This window comes from Muscardinus avellanarius (assembly GCF_963383645.1).
Source record: "Muscardinus avellanarius genome assembly, chromosome: 2".
NCBI lineage: Eukaryota > Metazoa > Chordata > Mammalia > Rodentia > Gliridae > Muscardinus > Muscardinus avellanarius.
Window position 1 is genome coordinate 7629515 of NC_137787.1, and position 20497 is coordinate 7650011.

The window sequence follows — 20497 nt, forward strand, 5'->3', positions numbered from 1 at the left end:
CTGTTTTCACCTATACCCCAACACCACGGATTAGAAATACTCATTTCCCTACACTTTGCTAAAGATTCTCATTAATGTCCTTCTGTCTTGCCAATGACAGGGGGAAAAAATAAAAAACATTGGCACCTTTGGTTTTTCCTACCTGGATCATTTGCCTGTTTTTCTGGTAAGCCAGTGTTTTGGTTTGGTTTAGGTGGTGGAGACTGCACCCAGGGCATTCTACCCCTGACCTACACCCTTTTCATTATTTACTTTGAAACAGGGTCTCGATAAGTTCCTGAGGCTGGCTGCGAACCTGTGATCCTTCAGTCTTAACTTCATAAGTACTGAAATTACAGACACCACATCAAGGGAAAGTACTTTTTTTAAAATTAAGTTTAAGAAGGATTGTTTCCTGGACTGAGGCTGTGCTCCGTGGTAGGGCAGGTTCTTAGCATGTACTAGCCCTATATTCAGTCCTCAGCAACCCCCTAAAAGCCTTATCTTCCTCCCTCCCTCCCTCCCTTCCTTCCTCCCTTCCTTCCTTCCTTCCTTCCTTCCTTCCTTCCTTCCTTCCTTCCTTCCTCTCTTTCTTTCTTTTTGTGTTAGTGGGGATCAAACCCAGGGGCAACCTACCCCTGAGTTATACCCCTAGCCCTTTTTTATTTTTCAATTTTGGAATAGGATCTTGCTAAGTTCCTGAGACTATCCTCAAACTTTCAATCCTCCTATCTCAGCCTCCCAACTACTGGAATTACAAGCGTGCATTACCATACCCAGCACCATATTCCTATTTTAGAAGGTGTTATTAGGAATGGGTACTAAACCTTATCAGATGCCTTTAAGGCATCTAATCGAATGACCACCTTTTTCTTATTTGATATAACTACAATAGAATCACATTTCAAAAATTATTCTTGCAGTCTTAGCATAAGTCTCCTTAAATATTAAAATTGCCTTCCTTTTTTTTTTTTTTTGCAGTATTGGGGATGGAACCCAGGGGCATTCTGTGAGCTACACTCCCAGCCCTTTTTATTTCGAAATGGGGTCTCACTGAGTTGCAGAGGGCCTCACCAAGTAGCTGAGGCTGGCCGCGAACCGGGATCCTCCCGTCTAAGCCTCCCAAATGCTGGGATTACAAGTGTGCGCCACCACGCCTGGCTTACATTCCATTTCTTGATATTTTAAGAGTCTTCCAGCTACATTCCTTGATATAAAAATGTTTCCTGGTGTGTCATTTTTATCTGATTTTGTTGTCAAAATCAGTGACTTAAGAGAATGAATCTGACATGATCATTTTCAATATGTTTGCATTATTTTTATGAAATTTGGGCTAGGCGGAAGAGTATTGCTTAGCATGCTTGGGGACCTGGGTTTGATCCCTAGCACTATAAAAAAAATGAAGAAGAAATAATCAAGCGAAGAATAAATCTCTAACTTCCTTAACACTTAACTGTATTATAAGTAACTGAGAGATGGTTTGTTAAAGTATATGAGCTAGGCGTGGTGGTGCACAGCCCTGATCCCAGTACTTGGGAGGTTGATGCAGGAGGATCTCAGGTTCCAGGCCAGCCTCAGCAACAGAGAAAAACCCTATTTCAAAACAAAATTATAAAAAAGACCTGAGAATGATGGTGCGTACCTATAATCCCAGTAGTTAGGAGGCTGAGATAGGATTGCAGGTTCAAGGACAGCCTCAGCAAGTACTGAGACTTTCATCAACCTACTGAGACCCGGATTAAAAAAATAAGAATAAAATAGGGCTGGGGGTTTAGCTTGGATATAGAATGCCCCTGGGTTCAATCCCCAGAACCACATAAAAACAAGTAAATAAAAATAAAAATTAAAAAGGTGAACATGTAGCTTGGAGGTAGAATGCCTCTGGGTTCAATCGCCAACACCCCTCCTCAACACACACACACACACACACACACACACACACACACACACACACACACACAAATGAAGAAAAAAAAGGAAGGAAGGAAAGGATGGACATGGAGGACGTGCATAGGCTGTATGCAAATTTACGCACCCTTTTATATAAGGGACCTGAGCATGGAGAGGTCAAATCCCTGTGGCTACTGAAGGGCAATTACACCTTTAACTCCCAGGACCTGTGCTTTTGCCTGATGCGGTCCACCCTCCCCTCCCACCTGCTAAGGGCCATCCTCCCATCTGAGCCAGGCTAACAGCATGCTTCTAGAGGGCATCGCAGGACCTCCAGCTTGGCCTGGGCTTCAGTGGGGCTCGGCCCTCCTCCCCATCCCCAGCCCACCACCTCCTGCGCCACTTGGAGGAGAAAGGGGGCTTAATGAACGCACTCTGGCCCCTCTTCCCCTCTCCCTGCGGGCAGATGGGCGGGGACTTCACCTAACAATTCTAAGTGCACAGCTGAACCAGAGCTGGCTTGTACTTGCTCAAAAGCCGATTGCTTCATTCTCAGAAATGGTGGGAGCTGGTTATTAAATATAGCCATTATAGCCGGGCGTGGTGGTGCACACTTGCAATCCCAGCACTCGGGAGGCTGAGACAGGAGGATCGCGGTTCGAGGACAGCCTCAGCTACTGAGTGAGGCCCTCCGCGACTTAGTGAGATCCTGTTTCAAAATAAAGAATAAAAAATAGGTTTAGAGTCGGGTGTGGTGGGGCATGCTTGTAATCCCAGTATTTGCTGGGATTGCTTTATAATCCCAGCATTCGGGAGGCTGAGACAGGAGGATCCCCATTCATAGACAGCCGCAGCTACTTAGTGAGGCCCTTTGCAACTCAGTGGGACCTTGTTCCAAAATAAAGAATTAAAAATATGACTGTTGCTCAGAGGTAGAATGCCCCTGGGTTCCATCCCCAGTACCGCAAAAGAACAAAAAGGCGGGGAGGGCTGGGGGTATAGCTCGAAGGTAGAATGCCCCGGGGTTCAATCCCTAGCACCACACACACACACACACACACACATACACACACACACGTGTGCACATGCACACACACAGAGATGAAACTTAAAAGTCTGTGGTGTTCTTAGCTTTAAAACATTATGAATGGCTGTGAAAACTTGAGAGACTATCCTTCCTTTCCTCCTTCCTTCCTTTCTTTCTTTTTTCTTTTCTTTTTTTTTTGTGGTGGTGCACGCTTCTAATCCTAACATTTATTTTATTTAATTTTTTTAATTTTTTTTAATTGGTGCATTATATTCATATAACTTATTGGGGTAAAAAACTTGTGTGTACCTTTTCTTTCTTTTCTTTTCTTTTCTTTTTTTTTGGTACTGGGGATGGAACCCAGGGGCAAATACCTCCGAGCTCCACCCCTTTATTTTGAGGTCTCACTGAGTTGTAAAGGGCCTTACTAAGTAGCTCACGAACTTGGATCCTCCCGTCTCAGCCTCCCTAATGCTGGGATTACAAGCGTGCGCCACCATGCCGGCTATTTATGTATGTATTTATTCCTGGAGCTTGAACCCAGGGGTGTTCTGTCTCCAGGCTTGAGAGTGCCAGCCTTCCGCAGTCTGGTCATCGATAGGTCAATATCCTTGAGCCGTTGGGTCTCAAACCTCTACTTGAGAAGTTGTCTCCTGTGGTATGGCTGGTTGGATGACAATGAAGTGTCCATTCTCTTTCTAAAAACTGACGCGCCCCTGACCCCAGGAGGGACCAATCAGGGCAATGATATGTGAGCCCTTGCCAGTGGTGGACACCGGAGTGGATGTGTACGGAAGAATTATTCCTTGCCTCTCAATATCCACCGCCCCATCCTCCTTGGCAGCATATTTATAGCTAGGCACATGAATCCTCAGAAAAAAAAAAAGACATTTTTGTAGCCTGCAGTTAGATATGACCAAGTTCCATCCAGCAGGTATGACCACAAGCTTCGGGAGCCGGGCGTGGCAGCACAGGCCTGTATCCTAGTCCTTGGGAGGCTGAGACAGGAGGACGGCAGGTTCTAGGCCAGCCTCAGCAACGCAGTGAGACCCTGTTTCAAAAAGTGAAAATAAATAAATAAATAGGGCTGGGGGTGTGGCTCAGAGGTAGAATGCCCCGGGCTCAGTCCCCAGTACTATAAAAGCAAACAACAAAACAACTAAAAAAAGCTATTTGCAACCAACATGACACCCATCAAGTAGAGGTAAGCTTTCCCATCCTAAAGTCACCTCTGCCTTGACACCAAAGCCCAGTCGGAGCCAGGCGTGGCAGCACATGCCTATCATCCCAGTACCTGAAAGGCTGAGGCAGGAGGGTCGCAGGTTTGAGGTCGGCCTCAGCAATGTAGCAAGACCTCTCAGCAACCTAGAGAGACCCTGTTTCAAAGAGCAAAACAATTTTAAAAAGGCTGAGGGTGGCCGGGCGTGGTGGCGCACGCTTGTAATCCCCGCGCTTGGGAGGCGGAGACAGGAGGATCGCGCAGGTTCGAAGCCAGCCACGTGCGCTGGCTTAGGAGACCCTGTTTCCAAAATGAAAATGTAAAAATAGGTCTGGGAGTGTAGCCCCGAGGTAGAAGGGCTTCCAGGAACCCCAGTACCACCAAAAAAAAAAAAAAAAAAAAAAAGGCTGAGGGTGTAGCTTGAAGGTAGAATGCCTCTAGGTTCAATCCTCCGTACCAAAAAAACAAAAACAAACAGAACAAAAAATACAAGCCTGGTGCGGTAGCGCAAGCTTGTAATCTCAGTACTTGGGAGGCCGAGACAGGAAGAGTGCAGGTTCATGGCCAGCCTCAGCGGCTTAGCGAGGCCTCCACAACTCAGTAAGACCCTGTTTTAAAATAAAGAATGAAAAAATAGGGCTGGGGTGTAGCTTGGAGGTGGAATGCCCCTCGGTTCAATCTCCAGTAACACACACACACACACACACACACACACACACACACACACACACACATCCCGCCTGTAATTCCTCCTTCTCCGACAGTCCCATGATAGGGGTGTCTTAATGGACACAGAGGCACAGGTCTACAATCCTAGTACTTGGGAGGCTAAGACAGGAGGATTATAGGTGCATGGCCAGCTTCAGCAACGTAGAGGTAGAATGCCCTGGGGTTCCATCCCCAGCACCACAACCGCCCCCCAAAAAGAAAAGCCCAGATCCTGCACTCACAACTCTACAGACCTCATGGAATTCTTTTTCCTGCCCCCAACTGAGTGGTCAGGGACACTGTCAAGTCCCGAATTTCAGGTTCATCATGTGACCTCCCCGTGGCCCATATCATCACCCCTGTGGGACCTACATTCTTCTTCAGACATCTGTGTAAACTTCTCCCAGGCAAGCCCACCTTCATAATGCCACCCCTGCTCAAACACCTCCCAGGGCTCCCCGGTGCCAAACTTGGAGATGCACTGGACCGCACAGCTGGATCACCGGGCCCTGTCTGGAAAAACCCCAGGGGCGTGGGAAGCGGTCCGCAGGTGGTCCTGGTGCCCAGCCAGAGCTCCCTGCCTGAGTGTGCCCCGTGTGTCCAGGAGCCACGTGCCCTCAGTCACGCGATGCCGGTGCCGCAGCGCGCCGTGGTGGCCCACCTACCCGCTCTCCATACTTTCGTCTTAGCTTCGACGCGGCACCAGCCCGGCCCCCTCGAGGGAGCGGAGCATCCCCACGCTCCCCAGCTCGGCCCTCCAAGCCTCCACGCCCTGCCTCTGGCCCGCCCCATGATGCCTCCCCTGCCTTGATTACAAGGCAAACCCTCATTCATCTCGGAACATCTGTCACCGTGTCAGCCCCTGTATGGCCTCCCAAACTCCAGCTGTGCTGCCCGGCTTTTGTTACTGCTGCAGCTTTACTAGGGCCATCGCAGCCTGCGGGCCCTGTAATTACACGGACAGCACGCCCACTCGGCCTTTGAGTCTGGGTGAGGAGGCAGGCGTGTGAGCGCAGCAAGTGGACCAAAAAATTTATTGTTAAGCTTTTCATCCTTTCTCCTGCTTATAAAAACAATGGGCGCTTACTATAAAACATTACAGAAAAATAAAGGCAGTCCCTCTGACACAACTCTTACTAATGTTTGTGGATAATTCTCCAGGTGGTATGTATTATTATTTTTTGTGTGTGTGGGCCTGGGGATGGAACCCAGGGGCATTTGACCTCCAAGCTACACCCCTATTTTTTATTTTGAAACAGGGTCTCACTAAGTTGCGGAGGGCCTCACTATGTAGCTGAGGCTGTCTGCAAACCACAATCCTCCAGTCTCAGCCCCCCAACTAACTAACTTCCTTCCTTCCTTTTTCTTTTTTGTGGTACTGGGGTTCCTGGAAGCCCTTCTATCTCCGGACTATACTCCCAGACCTATTTTATACTTTTTTATTTGGAAACAGGGTCTCTTAAGCCAGTGCGGCTGGCTTCGAACCTGCGCGCAATCCTCCTGTCTCCGCCTCCTGCGGATTACAAGCGTGCGCCACCACGCCCGGCTTCTTTCTTTTTTTGGGGGGGATACTGGATGGAACCCAGGGGCATTCTACCTCTGAGGTATACCCCCAGCCCTATTTTTTTCTTTTTAGTCTTTTCATTTTTTTTTTTTCCTTGTGGGTCTGGGGATGGAACCCAGGGGAATTCAACCTCCGAACTACACCCCCTACCCTATTTTTTATTCTTTATTTTGAAACAGGGCTTCACTAAGTAGCTGAGGCTGTCCATGAACTGTAATCCTCCGGTCTCAGCCTCCTGAATACTGGAATTACAAGCATGCGCCACCACGCCCGGCTCAGTTATTTCCAATTTTCTACTGTTACCCACAACGCCAAATGCCTCCCTGGTCCAGACATCTGTGTGCACTGCTGTGAGTGCACCAGGTCACATCCCAGCGGTAGAACGTCCACGGCCCCACACTGTGGCGCAGCAAGGGTAGTTCACACCTCACTGTGGGTGTCCAAGAGCAGCCAGAAGAGGTAGATCATAGCACCATTTCTGCGTGGAACAGAGGTGGGCCTTCCTGACCTGGCGAGCCAGGAAAAGTGCCTCAAAGGAGCCGAGTTTTCTAGGCAGAGGCCTGGGGGAGTGGGTCCAGGGGGAAGCACAGAGGCACTGAACACCAGCTGGGAGAAGGCTTGGCGGCACCTGCAGGGGGTGGGTGGGCTGGAGCGGGAATGAAAGCGAGGCTCTCGCAGACCCCGAATGCCTGTCCAGGAACTCCCAGGGACTCGTGCGCTTTACCTACAGCCCTTGGCACACTGCACCCTAGCAGTGGTGTGTCCTGATGGCTGCCCTGGGGCCTTGAACCCGAGGACCCTGCCCAAGGCACCACAGGGGAGCTGAGAGGGATGGAGAGGACCCAGCCGAGCAGGATGACTCCCTCCCTCCCTCCTCTTCACTCCCTCTGTCGGTGTGGAATTGGGTTTGCTACTGGACTGTGCATGCCTCTGGGGAGGGCAAACACTTTGCCCGCTCCCCCCGGTAAAGGAGCCCCGTCTCCGAGCTTGATGAGGTGCCGGGCCTTGCTGGGGTTGAGGGGCGGGAGGCAGGCCACACCACCCTCAGGATGGGGCAGGCTGACACTGGTGTAACACGTGGTCAGCCTGTTCCTGACACCGTCCAACGTGAGCACTAGGAAGTCAGCCTGTGGACTGGCAGAACGATGACAGAAACATACTTGTAATCCCAGCGCTTGGGAGGCTGAGACAGGAGAACTGCGCAGGTTCGAAGCCAGCCTCAGCTACTTAGTGAGGCTCTCAGCAACTTAGTGAGACCCTGCTTCCAAATAAAATATAAAATAGGTTGGGAGTGTAGCCTGGAGGTAGAAAAGCCCCTGGGTTCCACCCTGGAGGTAGAAAAGCCCCTGGGTTCCACCCCCAGTACCACAAAAAGAAGAAAGAGAGAAAGAAAGAAAGAAAGAAAGAGAAAGAAAGAAAGAAAAAAAGAAAGATGACAGAATCCATGTCTGAGCAGCAGCACAGAGAAATGAGAGGAGCAGGTGGTGGCCCATGCCTGTAATCGTGGCTGCTTGGGAAGCTGAGGCAGGAGGATCAAAGTTGGAGGCCAGCCTCAGCAATTTGGCGAGACCCTGTCTCAAAATAAAATACAAACCGGGTGTGATGGCACACGCCTGTAATCTCAGTACTTGGGAGGCTGAGATGAGTGGTTCAAAGGTTAGAGCAACACAGCAAGGCTCTCAGAAACCTAGTGAGACCCTGCTCCCAAACAAAAAACTAGAAAGGGCTGGGGCATAGCTCAAGGGTAGAATATCTCTGGGTTCAATCCCCAGTATCACACACACACAAAAAAAAAACCCAAATAAAAAATGAAAGTAAGCCGGGTGTGGTGGCGCACATGTATAATCCCAGGACTTGGGAGGCTGAGACAAGAGGATCCCAAGTTTTCAGCCAGCGTCAGGTACTTAGGTGAGGCCCTCCGCAACTTGGTGAGACCCTGTTTCAAAATAAAGAATAAAGAATAAGACTGGGGAGTAGTTTGGAGGTAGAATGTCCCAGGGTTCAATTCCTAGTTTTGCAACAACAACAACAAAAAGTAAAATACAGAGGGCTGGTGTGCGGTTAGTGGTAGAGGGCTTGCCTAGCATGTCCCGTGAAAGCCAGGGTTCAACGTCCAACACCAACAAAACAAAGCGTGAGAACAGAGACTGCCCAGGGTCCAAGACAGGCTCTTGCACCAAGGTCACACTGTCCCAATAGCACAGGTTACCTGCCTAGTGCCTGGCACTTACTTTTTTTTTTTTTTTTTTTTTTTTTTGCAGTACTGGAGATGGAACTCAGGGGCATTCTACCTCCAAGTTACACCCCAGCTCTATTTTTTTATTCTTTATTTTGAAATAAGGTCTCACTGAGTTGCAAAGGGCCTCGCTAAGTAGCTGAGGCTGGCTGTGAACCTGCGATCCTCCTGTCTCAGCCTCCCGAATGCTGGGATTACAAGCGTGTGCCACCACACCAGGCCCTATTCTATTTTTTTGTACTTTATATACTTGAGTTCATTTACTCCTCAAGAAGACAGAGGCAGGACCAAGGCACAAGGAGGCAGGTGGCCAGCCTCGCTCAGGCGAGCGCATCCATGTACAGTATGTCGACTTGTGAGTCCCTAGAGGGCTCAGGAGCCATGCGCTGGAGATTGCTGCCAACTCCAGACCCCGTGGATGGCACAATTACCCACTCAAGGCAAACTGCTCCACCCCAGGCCACCACACGCCTCTTTACAACACGGGTGTTTAGGACACAAAGACGGTTGTTGTTGATGGACCTTGGCTCGGCTTGGGGCTAATTCCTGGTTCAAAGGGATTCTTTGAACCAGGCATGGTGGGGCATGCCTGCAATCCTAGTACTTGGAAGGCTGAGACAGGAGGACTGCTGGTTTGAGGCCAGCCCGAGCAACTTAGTGAGACTCTAGTTTCAAAACAAAAAGAGAAACAACTGGGGGTGTGGGTTGGAGGTAGAATGCTCCTGGGTTCAGAAGAAAGGAATGGGTGGGGGGAGAAAGAGAAGAGAAGGAAGGAATTCTTTGCAAAGTCTGGATTAAGAGGCGATCCTGGAACAGCAAACCCGTCTGAACCTGACACCAGGATGTTGGGTATTTTAGCCTCTGGCTGTTTTTCTGCTGTGTGTTTAATTTTCAGATGGCCGGTGGACACTCAACAGCCACTGGACAAGTTAGTGTCTGTCCCTCTGGCAGGGTGAAGGGGCGGGGGGCTGTGGCTCTACAGAGATCAGACACTTACCTTGGCTTCGAAGAAGTCCTTGGCACCTTTGACGCCTTCCAGGGCGACATCGATCTCAGAGAGCTTGGCCAGTTCCATCAGCCCGCTGTCCTCCTGCAGTTCCCCAGCTGCGGCCTTGTGGAAAATGAGCAGGAACTGCAGGCGGGAGGAAAGGGGAGAGGGGTCTGTGTCCTGCAGCCTCCTCCAGAGACCCGCAACAATCCCCAGCCCAAGCCAACTCAACTCCTGCCAAACGTTTGTACAGGGTAAGTTGATGTGTGCGGAGAATCAATTATTTTGTCCCTTATCAGATTGCCTAAACAAAAAATGTGGGACTTGGGGTGTTGCTCAGTGGTGGAGTTTTTGATTAGAATATGCAAGGCCCTGGCTTCAATATCTAGCATCCCAAAGTAAATAAATAAAGTGAAAAGCAGGCCTTTTTACGACAATGTAGAGAAATGAGCACCGCCAAATCTAGCTGATGGGAGTATGAATTGGTCAAAACTTCTTGGTGAGCATTTTGGAAATGTTCACCAAAGCTGGGCATGGCAGCACACACTTGTGATCCCAGTGCTTGGGAGGCTGAGACAGGAGGATTGGAGGTTCACGGCCAGCCTCAGCTACTTAGTGAGACTCTGTTTCAAAATAAAGAATAAAAAATAGGGCTGGAGGGTAGCTTAGAGGTAGAATGCCCCTGGGTTCAATCCCCAGTACTGAAAAAAAAAATACCAAAAATAAAATGCTAGGGGCTGGGGATATAGTTAAGTGGCAGATCTTAGTATGAATGAGGCCCTTGATTTGGTCCTTAGTACCAAAACAATAATAAAATGCTATTCACCTGCCCAGTCACTAATGTCACCATCAGGAATCTATCCCACAGAAAACTCACATAATGGTTTAAGTATTTTATATAAAAGCAAAAATTTGACATTTCAGTTTACAGTCCCCAAAATTCAAATAGATTTATATATTATTATTATTATTATTATTATTATTATTATTAATTATTTGGTGATACTGGGGATGGAACCCAGGGCATTCTATTTCTGAGCTACACTCCCAGCCCTATTTTTTCTTCTTTATTTTGAAACAGGTCTTACTGAGTTGCAAAGAGCCTTCCCAACTAGCTGAGGCTGTCTATGAACTGTGATCCTCCTGTCTTAGCCTCCCAAATGCTGGAATTACAAGGGTGCACCACCAGGCCCGGCTCCCAACCTTATCATCACCATCATCACCATCATCATCATCATCATCATCACCATCGTCACCATCACCATCACATCATCATCACCACCATCATCACCATCACCATCACCACCACCACCACCACCACCATCATCACCATCATCACCACCATCATCATCACCACCATCATCACCATCATCATCACCACCATCACCATCATCACCATCACCATCATCATCATCATCATCATCACCATCACCATCACCATCGTCACCACCACCACCACCACCATCATCACCATCATCACCACCACCATCACCACCACCACCATCATCATCATCACCATCATCATCGTCACCACCACCACCACCACCATCATCACCATCATCACCACCACCATCACCACCACCACCATCACCACCATCACCATCATCACCATCACCATCACCATCATCACCATCATCACCATCACCATCACCATCACCATCATCATCATCATCACCATCACCATCACCATCATCACCATCACCATCACCATCACCACCATCACCATCATCACCATCATCACCATCATCATCATCATCATCATCATTGTGGTACTGGGGATGGAACTCAGGGGCATTCTACCTCTGAACTACACCCCCAGCCCTATTTTGTATTCTTTATTTTGAAACAGGGTCTCACTGAGCTACAAAGGACTTCACTAAGAAGCAGAGGCTGTCTGAGAACTGCAATCTTCCTGTCTTAGCCTCCCAAATGCTGGGATTACAAGTATGTGCCACCACACCTGGCTATTTTGAAAATTTATACATAAAGCTGGAGATGTATCTCAGAGGCAGACCTCTTGTCTAGCATGTATGAGGCCCTAGGTTCAATCCTCAGTACAAAAAAAAAAAAAAACACCCAACTTTTTTCTTTACATAAATTGTAGCAAATCTTTTTCTTGCTAGATGTGATGATGCAGGCTTGTAATCCCAGTGCTTGGGAAGCTGAGACAGGAGGATCACAAGTCTGTAGCCAGTCTCAGCATCTTAGTGAGGCCTTGTTTCAAAATAAAAAATAAAATTGGGCTATGGGTGTAGAACAGAAATTGAATGTCCCTGGGTTCAATCTCTAGCATGAAAAAAAAAAAGTCTTTTTCTTTTCTCTTACCAGAGTTGTTTAGGGATTGAACCCAGGGGCATTCTGCCTCCAAACTACACTCCCAGCCCTATTTTTTATTCTTTACTTCGAAACGTTCTCACTAAATTTTGGAGGGCCTCACTAAGTAGCTGAGGCTGGCCATGAACCCGCAATCCTCCTGTCTAAGCCTCCCAAGTACTAGTATTACAAGCGTGCACCACTACTCTCGGCTCAGAGTTATGTTTTTAAAAACCTTTCTCACAAAGCCGGGCGTGGTGGCGCACGCTTGTCATCCCCGCGCTTGGGAGGCAGAGACAGGAGGACCGCACAGGTTTGAAGCCAGCCACGCTGACTTAAGAGACCCTGTTTCCAAAAATATAAAATAGGTCTGGGAGTGTAGCCCAGAGGTAGAAGGGCTTCCAGGAACCCCAGTACCACCAAAAAAACCCCAAACAAAACCTTTCTCACCACTAAGGTTACATAAACAATCTCTATGTTTTTGTCTACAACTCTCATGTCTTTTTTTAAACATGTAAATATTTAATCTGAAATTTATTCCAATCTCTCATGTGAGGGTAATCATTAACCCTATTTTTCTTCCAAATGGTTACTTAGTAATCCCCACATTATTTATTGAATCATTCAGCCCTTCCTACAGATTTAAAATGTGACCTAAAAGAATTAAACTTTGAAGGTCATTTGTCCTAATAAGCCCTATACCAAATAAATATTTTCTTTTTATTTTTTTCTTCCTTTTTTTTTTAACTAGGGATTGAACTTGGGCATTTTACCTCCAAGCTAACCCCTCAACTCTATTTATTTATGGTGCTGGGGATTGAATGCAGGGGTATTCTAGCTCTGCACTACACGCCCAGCCTTATTTTATTTTGAAATGGAGTCTTGCTAAGTTTCTGAGGCTAGGTTTGAACCTGCAATCCTTCTGTCTCAGCCTTTCAAGTACTGGGATACTGATGTGCACCACTGTGCCTGGCCTTAATAAATTCTTATTACTTATTTATTTGTGGTACTAGGGATTGAACCCAGAGGCATTCTACTTTTGGGCTACACCCTCGGCCCTGTTTTTATTCTTTATTTTGAAATCAGTTCTCATTAAGTGGTGGAGAGCCTCACTAAGTAGCCGAGGCTGGCTGCAAACTTGGGACCCTCCTGTTTCAATCTCCCAAATCCTGGGATTACAAGTGTGCGCCAACACACCCAGCTCCTAATAAATTCTTAGATAAGTAAGTTGGTCAAACTGAAATAGCCAGTCCCCCATCTACTTGTCCTTCAACCTGGGACCATTTTGTGACTATTTATTTATTTATCTATTTACTTATTTATTTATTGTTGGTACTGGCTGGGGTTCCTGGAAATCCTTCTACCTCCGGGCTACACTCCCAGACCTATTTTATTTTTGGAAACAGGGTCTCCTAAGCCAGCGGCTGGCCTCGAACCTGCGCGATCCTCCTGTCTCTGCCTCCCAAGCGCGGGGATTACAAGCGTGCGCCACAACGCCCGGCTTGTGACTTTTTAAATTTTGCCCTTAAAATGTCAGTCTTAGGCTGGGCGTGGTGGTGCACGCTTGTAATCCCAGCATTTGGGAGGCTGAGACAGGAGGATCACAGATTCATGGACAGCCTCAGGTACTCACTGAGGCCCTTTGCAACTCAGTGAGACCCTGTTTCAAAATAAAGAATTAAAAATAGGGCTGGGGATATATCTTGGAGGTAGAATGCCCCTGGGTTTCATCCCCAGTACCTAAAAAAATTTGTTATAATTATGCATTTACCTGTCAAATAACTACTATGCAACATCTATAACTTATTTTTCCACTTGAATATAAACTGAAGCATTGAAAATGATCAAAGAGGGTTTCTCCAGGTTTTCAGAAGTGACCTAAAATACATGTACCCACAAGGAAATGTCTGGTTTCCAGCTCTTCTTTCATGACCTTCCTCCTTTTGAAAAAAAAAAAAAATCTTCCCCACTCAGCCAAAAGCAGAGTGACGAGTCCAACCGCCTGGACAGGCTTCCACACCCGGCCGCAGCAGCTTGGGTGCATCTGCGCCTCCCAGGGCTCCCACTCGCGGGGGGAGGTGTGCTCCGTGAGCCCCGCCCATCACCACCCCGATGCCCAGCTCATGCTCCTCCCTGAGCCAGCAAGGTGCTGGGGGGGGGGGCAGGAGATCATAAACTGGAGGCCAGCCCGGGCAACTTAAGAGCCCATTTCTCATTAATCCACTAGTGAACAAGCCTTCTCTGTGTTTCTCCATGGGGGGCTCTGTTGGCTGTGGGCACCGCCAAAATGCATCAGGAGGTGGGGGGGCGGCGCAGGACCAAATGCCAAGGCCGCCCCCTGCAGCCTCACACTCCCTAGTAGGCTTCACCAAGGACTGCTGCCGAAGAGGAGTGCCAGAACACTGGCTCCACGCCAACACAGCTGTGACGGGAGCCGGCCCCAGGAGAGGACTGAGGCTCGGGGTGGGGACAGAGGCCGCCCAGCTCTCTCGCGAAGCGGTCAAAGCAGCAAAGACTTTCATGTTGCAAGCGCGCACTGCGGGAAGGAAGAGACGCCAGCCGCTCGGTGCTGCTGCTGCGGTCGGCGCCTGGTTCATCCCAGGGGCGCAGCGCCGAGAGGCAGTGGGCCCGTCAGAGGTGATCAGGAGCCGGGCACCATGGCGCACGCCTGTAATCCCCTTACTTGGGGGGCTGAGGCTGAAGGATTGCAGGTTTGAGGCTAGCCTCAGTAATTTAATGAGACCTGTTTTAAGATAAAAGGGACGAGGGAGGTGACTAGGCCCTTCAGAGGAATGACTGTCTTTTTTCGTGGGACTGGATTATTATAGCGTGAGTTCAGCTCACTTTATAGACCTGACCTCGGTCTTTCTGCCTTGATTTGAAGCTGAAAAAATGCCACCCCTAGGCTCGTGAACTTCTAGAACCGAAGTAAACTTCTTTACTTTCTGAATTATCCTGTCTCAGGTATTCTGTGATGGCCATGGGAAGCCTATTATACCTACCCAACCTGAAATCGCTTGGTTTCCAGGAGGCCCCCACCTCAAGGCCCCACGAGGGGCCGGCCCTCCGGGCCAGCTGTTCTCACGCCCAGGGAGGCAGCTCAGAGAAGGGGGACGCCCTGAGCTCCACAGGAATCTCTTTCCTGCAGGCCCTGTTTTCTCACATCTGAAGTACAGGCGACAGGGTTCCGGGCTCACAGAAGGGCTCTGTGAGCTGGACACTGCAGAGAATTCCTCACGGGGCTTCTCCCCGGGGCCATCTTCTCTGAGTCGCAGGTCTGGGGCGGGTCCAGGGCTCAGGAACTCACTCTGCCAGCTCAGCAGGTAACCACCAGCAACCCTGTCATAACTGAGGAGCCCCCAACCCCAGCCAGTCAAAGAAGAAAGAAGAAAGAAAGGAAGAGGGGCCAGTCCCACTCGCGAGCGTCCAGCCTCCCGTCAAGCATGGCGGGCGTTCCCACTTGGCTTTACTCCAGTCACTTGCCACCCCGATGACAGTCTCTCCACCTGCCTGGCCCTGTCTGTCTTCCTATTTATACCCCACAAAGGCGGCTTAGAAGAGCTGGCTGTGAGGGAAGCGGAAAGGAGGGAGCCGTGGAAGACGGAGAGGGAGCTGACACAGCTCAAAGGCCCCAGGACAGGCTTCGGGGATGTTTAACTCCGCGGCTGTGGGTGGAGAGGGACGACTTCCCCCATTACTGGTTAGAAGTCTTAGATGGCACATGTCAGAAATAAGCTTCTTTGCATAACCTCCTGTTATGCAAAAAGGAGGTTCCCTATACATGAAGAAAGGTGTCTTGAGAACCCAAGGGCAGCCGAGCGTGGTGGCACAGGCCTGTAATTCCAGTACTTGGGAGGCTGAGATGGGCGGATTGCAGGTTTGAGGCCAGCCTTGCCTTCTTAGTGAGGCCCTCCGCTACCTAGTGAGATCCTGTTTGAAGAAAAGAAAAAAAAGAAAGAAAGAAAAAAAAAAAACAAGGTCAGGAGGTGGTAGCCTGGAGGCCTAAAAGTAAGAGCAACACCGCTCTGGGGACAGAACACATTTCCTCTTCCCCTCTCCAGCTCCGTCCAGGTCCACGTGGCAGAAAAGGCCAGCCCGCCCTGAGTGGGAGCGGCCGCCAGCTCAGTCCATTTGCAGCAATTCTGCCTCCTGTTTCAAAATCCCGGGAGAGAGAATTCGATTGGCCTGGTGTGGCCAGAGGGCCCCCACCATCCAGTCAACCAGGCCCCGGCTGGGGGGAGAGCAGCCCAGCCAGGGCTGCCTGGCCACATCATCCTCGTCATCCTCGTCTGCCTGGGCCGCTCTGACAAGGAGCAGGGTGGCTGTCCAACCACAGCGACTGACTGCCCCGCCGCGCCCATGGCGGGGCCGTGCTGGCAGTGACAGCAAATGCAGTGTCTGATGAGGGGTCTCTTCCTGGATCGCAAGGGACACAGAAAGGGAATTTAGTCCTTGCAAACAACCCTAAGGGGCTGCTATCACTACCCCTACTTAAAATTCTGTTTTATTAGCCAAGTGTGGTGGCGCATGCTTGTAATCCCAGCACTTGGGAGGCTGAGACAGGAGGATCGCACAGGTTCAAAGCCAGCCTCAGCTACTTAGTGAGGCTCTCAGCAACTTAGTGAGACCCTGTTTCCAAAGAAAGTATAAAATAGGTCTGGGAGTGTAGCCCGGAGGTAGAAAAGCCCCTGGGTTCCATCCCTAGTACTACACACAAAAAATTCTGTTTTATTTATTCATTAATTTATTGGTGCTTAGGACTAAATACAGGGGTATTCTACCTCTGAGCTATACCTCCAGCCCTTTTATTTTTTATTTTATTATTTATTTGTTTATTTTTACAGTACTGGGGACAGAACCTAAGAGCATTCTACCTCCGAGCTACATCCCCCAGTCCTATATTTATTTATTTATTTATTTATTTATTTATTTATTTATTTATTTATTTATTTTTGGTGGTACTGGGGTTCCTGGAAACCCTTCTACCTCCGGGCTACACTCCCAGACACACACACACACACACACACACACACACACATATATTCAGATCTGGGGATGGAACCCAGGGGCATTCTACCTTCGAGCTATAAACCCTGTCCTATTTTTTATTCTTTATTTTGAAACCAGGTCTCACTGAGTTGCAGAGGGCCTCACTAAGAAGCTGAGGCTGTCCGCAAACCGCGATCCTCCTGGTCTCAGCCACCCGAATGCTGGGATTACAAGCGTGCGCCACCACACCCGGCTATATATATTTTTTATTTGGAAACATTGTCTCTTAAGCCAGTGAGGTTGGCTGAGAACCTCCTGTCTCTGCCTCCCAAGCGCAGGGATTATAAGCATGTGCCACGACGCCCAGGCCTCCAGCCCTATTTTTAATTCTTTCTTTTGAAACAGGGTCTCACTGAGTTGCAAAGGGCCTCACTAAGTATCTGAGGCTGGCCGCAAACCGCGATCCTCCTGTCTCTGCCTCTCGAATGCTATGATTACAAGCGTGCGCCACCACACCCGGCCCTATTTTATTTTTGTTTTTGAATCAGGGTCTCACTAGGTTGCTGAGTCTCACTACCTGCTGAGGCTGTCCTTGAACCTGCGCTCCTCCTGTCTCAGCCTCTCAAGTACTGTGCGCCACTATATCTGGCTTAATACTCCTATTTTAAAGACATAAAAACAGGCTCAGAGGTGAAAGGATGCACTCCGGGCCACAGTGCGGGTGGAAGACCAGGGCTGACTGCAGCGCAGGCTCGTCTCTGGGCTCCAGCGGCTTCCGCGTGGCAGCAGCCAGCCCAGCGAAGTGATGCAGCAGGCGGGGCTGGGGTCCGAGGGACCCACAAGCCCTTGCGTGTCCGGATCTCTCACACCCTGCGCAACATCAGCAACAGGACCAGGATGGGACCAGAATGGGGCTCCGAACGGCCAAGGACTAGCATGAAGGTCACTGGAGTTTTGTGAGGATGTTGGGAGCCAAGGAGACTGCTTGGGGAGACGGCCAAGCCTTGGGTGGCCACCAGCTGCGGGGAACGGCCAAAGCAACAGCTAACCAAGCATCCTGGGTCCCGGGGGAGCACCTCTGGGTGCCCTATATAGAACAGGGCAGCGGGGTTTGGGTACTGGCCCAGTTGGTGACTGCAGAGACCCCTACACACCTCCTGTGCTGGTCCAAAGTCACCGCTTTGGGGGCCCCAGTGGAGGCTCTTGCCCCAGAGCCTCCTTCAAGTCACAAGGCGAAGCTGCTAGAGCCCAAGCCCAGGGCGCCCAGGCAGAACGAGCCGGTGTCCAGCAGGGGGCACCAGTGGTATCTCAGAGCTGAGAGCTGGGACACACACTTGTAATCCCAGGACCTGGGAGGCTGAGACAGAGGATGGCAGATTGGAGGCCAGCCTCAGCTACTCAGTGAGACCCTGTTTTAAAAATAAAAGGCCAGAGTGTGGCAAGATCAGATAAGGCCGTGGTGAGGGCAAGCAAGTGGTGTCCCTGGGAGGCTGGGGCATGGGCGCCCAGTGGCCGCAGGCCAGCCCTGAGCTTTCTGGCGCCATCGCCTCTCAGCTCTGAAATGTGAGAGCCGGACGAGACCGTCCTCAGGGCTTTGCCAACACGGGTCTTCTGCCATGGATCCAACGACAGAGGAAAAGACCAAGAAGGGTTTCCCCACTCTCTCACTGGGACCTGCAGCCCCCAGGGTGTTGCTGGGGCGTTTCCCTACACAGCAAGCAAGCAGGTGGTCCAGTGGCAGCTGAGCCTCCGGCAGACACCCGCAGAGGATCGTGTCTCTCAGTTTATCTCTGCCACCGTCTACCTGGAGAAGGCACAGTCCCACAGGTCAAGGGCTCAGTCAAGACAGCCCCCTACAACTCAAGATGGCAGTCACAGCCGGGCGTGGTGGCGCACGCTTGTAATCCCAGTATTTGGGAGGCTGAGACAGAAGATCGAAGGTTCGCAGCCAGCCTCAGCTACTTAGTGAGGCTCCCCGAAATTTAGTGAAACCCTGTTTCAAAATAAAGAATAAACCAGGCGTGGTGGTGCATACTTGTAATCCTAGCATTCGGGAGGCTGAGATTAGAGGATCGCAGTTCGTGGACAGCCTCAGCTACTTAGCGAGGCCCTTCGCAACTCAGTGAGACCCTGTTTAAAAAAAAAAAAAAGTCGCCAGGCGTGGTGGTGCACGCTTGTAATCCCCGGGCTTGCGAGGCGGAAACAGGAGGATCGTGCTGGTTTGAAGCCAGCCGCGCTGGCTTAAGAGACCCTGTTTCCAAATAAAAACAGAAAGTAGGTCTGGGAGTGTAACCCGGAGGTAGAAGGGTTTCCAGGAACCCCAGTGCCACAAGTAAGTAAGTAAATAAATAAATAAATAAAAGTCTAAAAAAATAGGGCTGGGGGGTGTAGCTCAGAGGGAGAATGCCCCTGAGTTCAATGCCCAGTACTGCAAAGCAAGAAGAAAGAGGAGGAGGGCTGGGGGGGGGCATATTTCAGAGGTAGAATACCCCTGGGTTCCATTCCTAGTACTGAAAAACTAAAAGGCAGTCTCAAAGTCTGGCCCCTGGAACTGCAGGCACGCCACCCGTTAGGAGCCTCCAGATACTGGGTTATAAGGAATCTCCTATGCTCAGTCCTTTTGATTTCATGGAAATTGTATTCTATAGATAACATGATTGACGAGATCATTGGCCCTTGGGGAACGACAGAGCCATTGGCCTATGTATAAGCCTTCCTAAGGTTAATCTCAGGTCTTTCCCAAGACCAGCCCCAACTTTGAAAGCTCCGAGGGTGGCCAGCCGCGGGCGCTGGGGACAGCAGGGGACCTGGGGCTGAGCATCAAGAAACAGAGGAAGACTGCGTATGCTGCACATGGTCCAGACAATAAAATACCACGTCACGTTTACTATCTAAACAGCAGCAGGTTCAGGAAAGGAAGAGATGGCGGATGAGGAGCTCATCTGCGGGCAGCAAGAGGCGAGCCCAGTCCCTGCAGCTGGGAGAGGGCTCGTGGCCGCCAGTTCAGCGTAGACAGGAGACCCGAGCTTGACCAGGACTCTTACACCAGACAGGAGCGAGGGAGAAAGAGGAGGCAGAGCAGGGAGGCCTCTGACCCCACCCTGAGGCCAGGGAGACCCAGCTGTGAACACTCTCAGCCTGTAACCTGGCTGCTGTCGCCAGTCATCATGATTCCCGGTCCCTCTAACATATCCAGAGGCCTTCCAAGAAAACCGCAAAAAAGCACGTGGAATGTGAAATGCCCTCCCCTGTCTGGAGGCACCTTGCTGTGGAAGGAACCCAAAGGTTTTGACGCTATTTCCCAAAACGGAGGTGGCTTTTCGCAGTGAGCCTCAGCCGCTGGGGCCCAGTGCTGGACACGACGGGTCCTCCCTGGAGGACACCAGGCATACAGAACTGCCTGCCATTTCAGGGTCTGGAATTTTCTAGGTGGGGAGTAGTGCAGCAACCCCTTGTATTATTATGTTTAAATGTTTACTATAAAAATACAAGGTTTTGTTTTGTTTTGTCTATGGTACTGGGAATGGAACCCAGGGGTGTTCTATCTCCAAGTTGCACCCCCAGCCCTTTTTAAAACTTTTTTT

General features: G+C 49.9%; 1 protein-coding gene across 1 annotated transcript in view; it reads right to left on the reverse strand.

Moving 5' to 3' along the window:
* The window catches only part of EFHD1 (EF-hand domain family member D1), a gene marked incomplete at its 5' end in the record, with an annotated part of 47171 nt that overhangs the window by 2371 nt on the left and 24303 nt on the right, over positions 1-20497 (reverse strand). The window contains one exon of the mRNA XM_080689540.1: positions 9621-9755. Within this exon, the coding sequence (XP_080545666.1) occupies positions 9621-9755 (135 nt within the window). The remainder of the gene's footprint in view (positions 1-9620; positions 9756-20497) is intronic.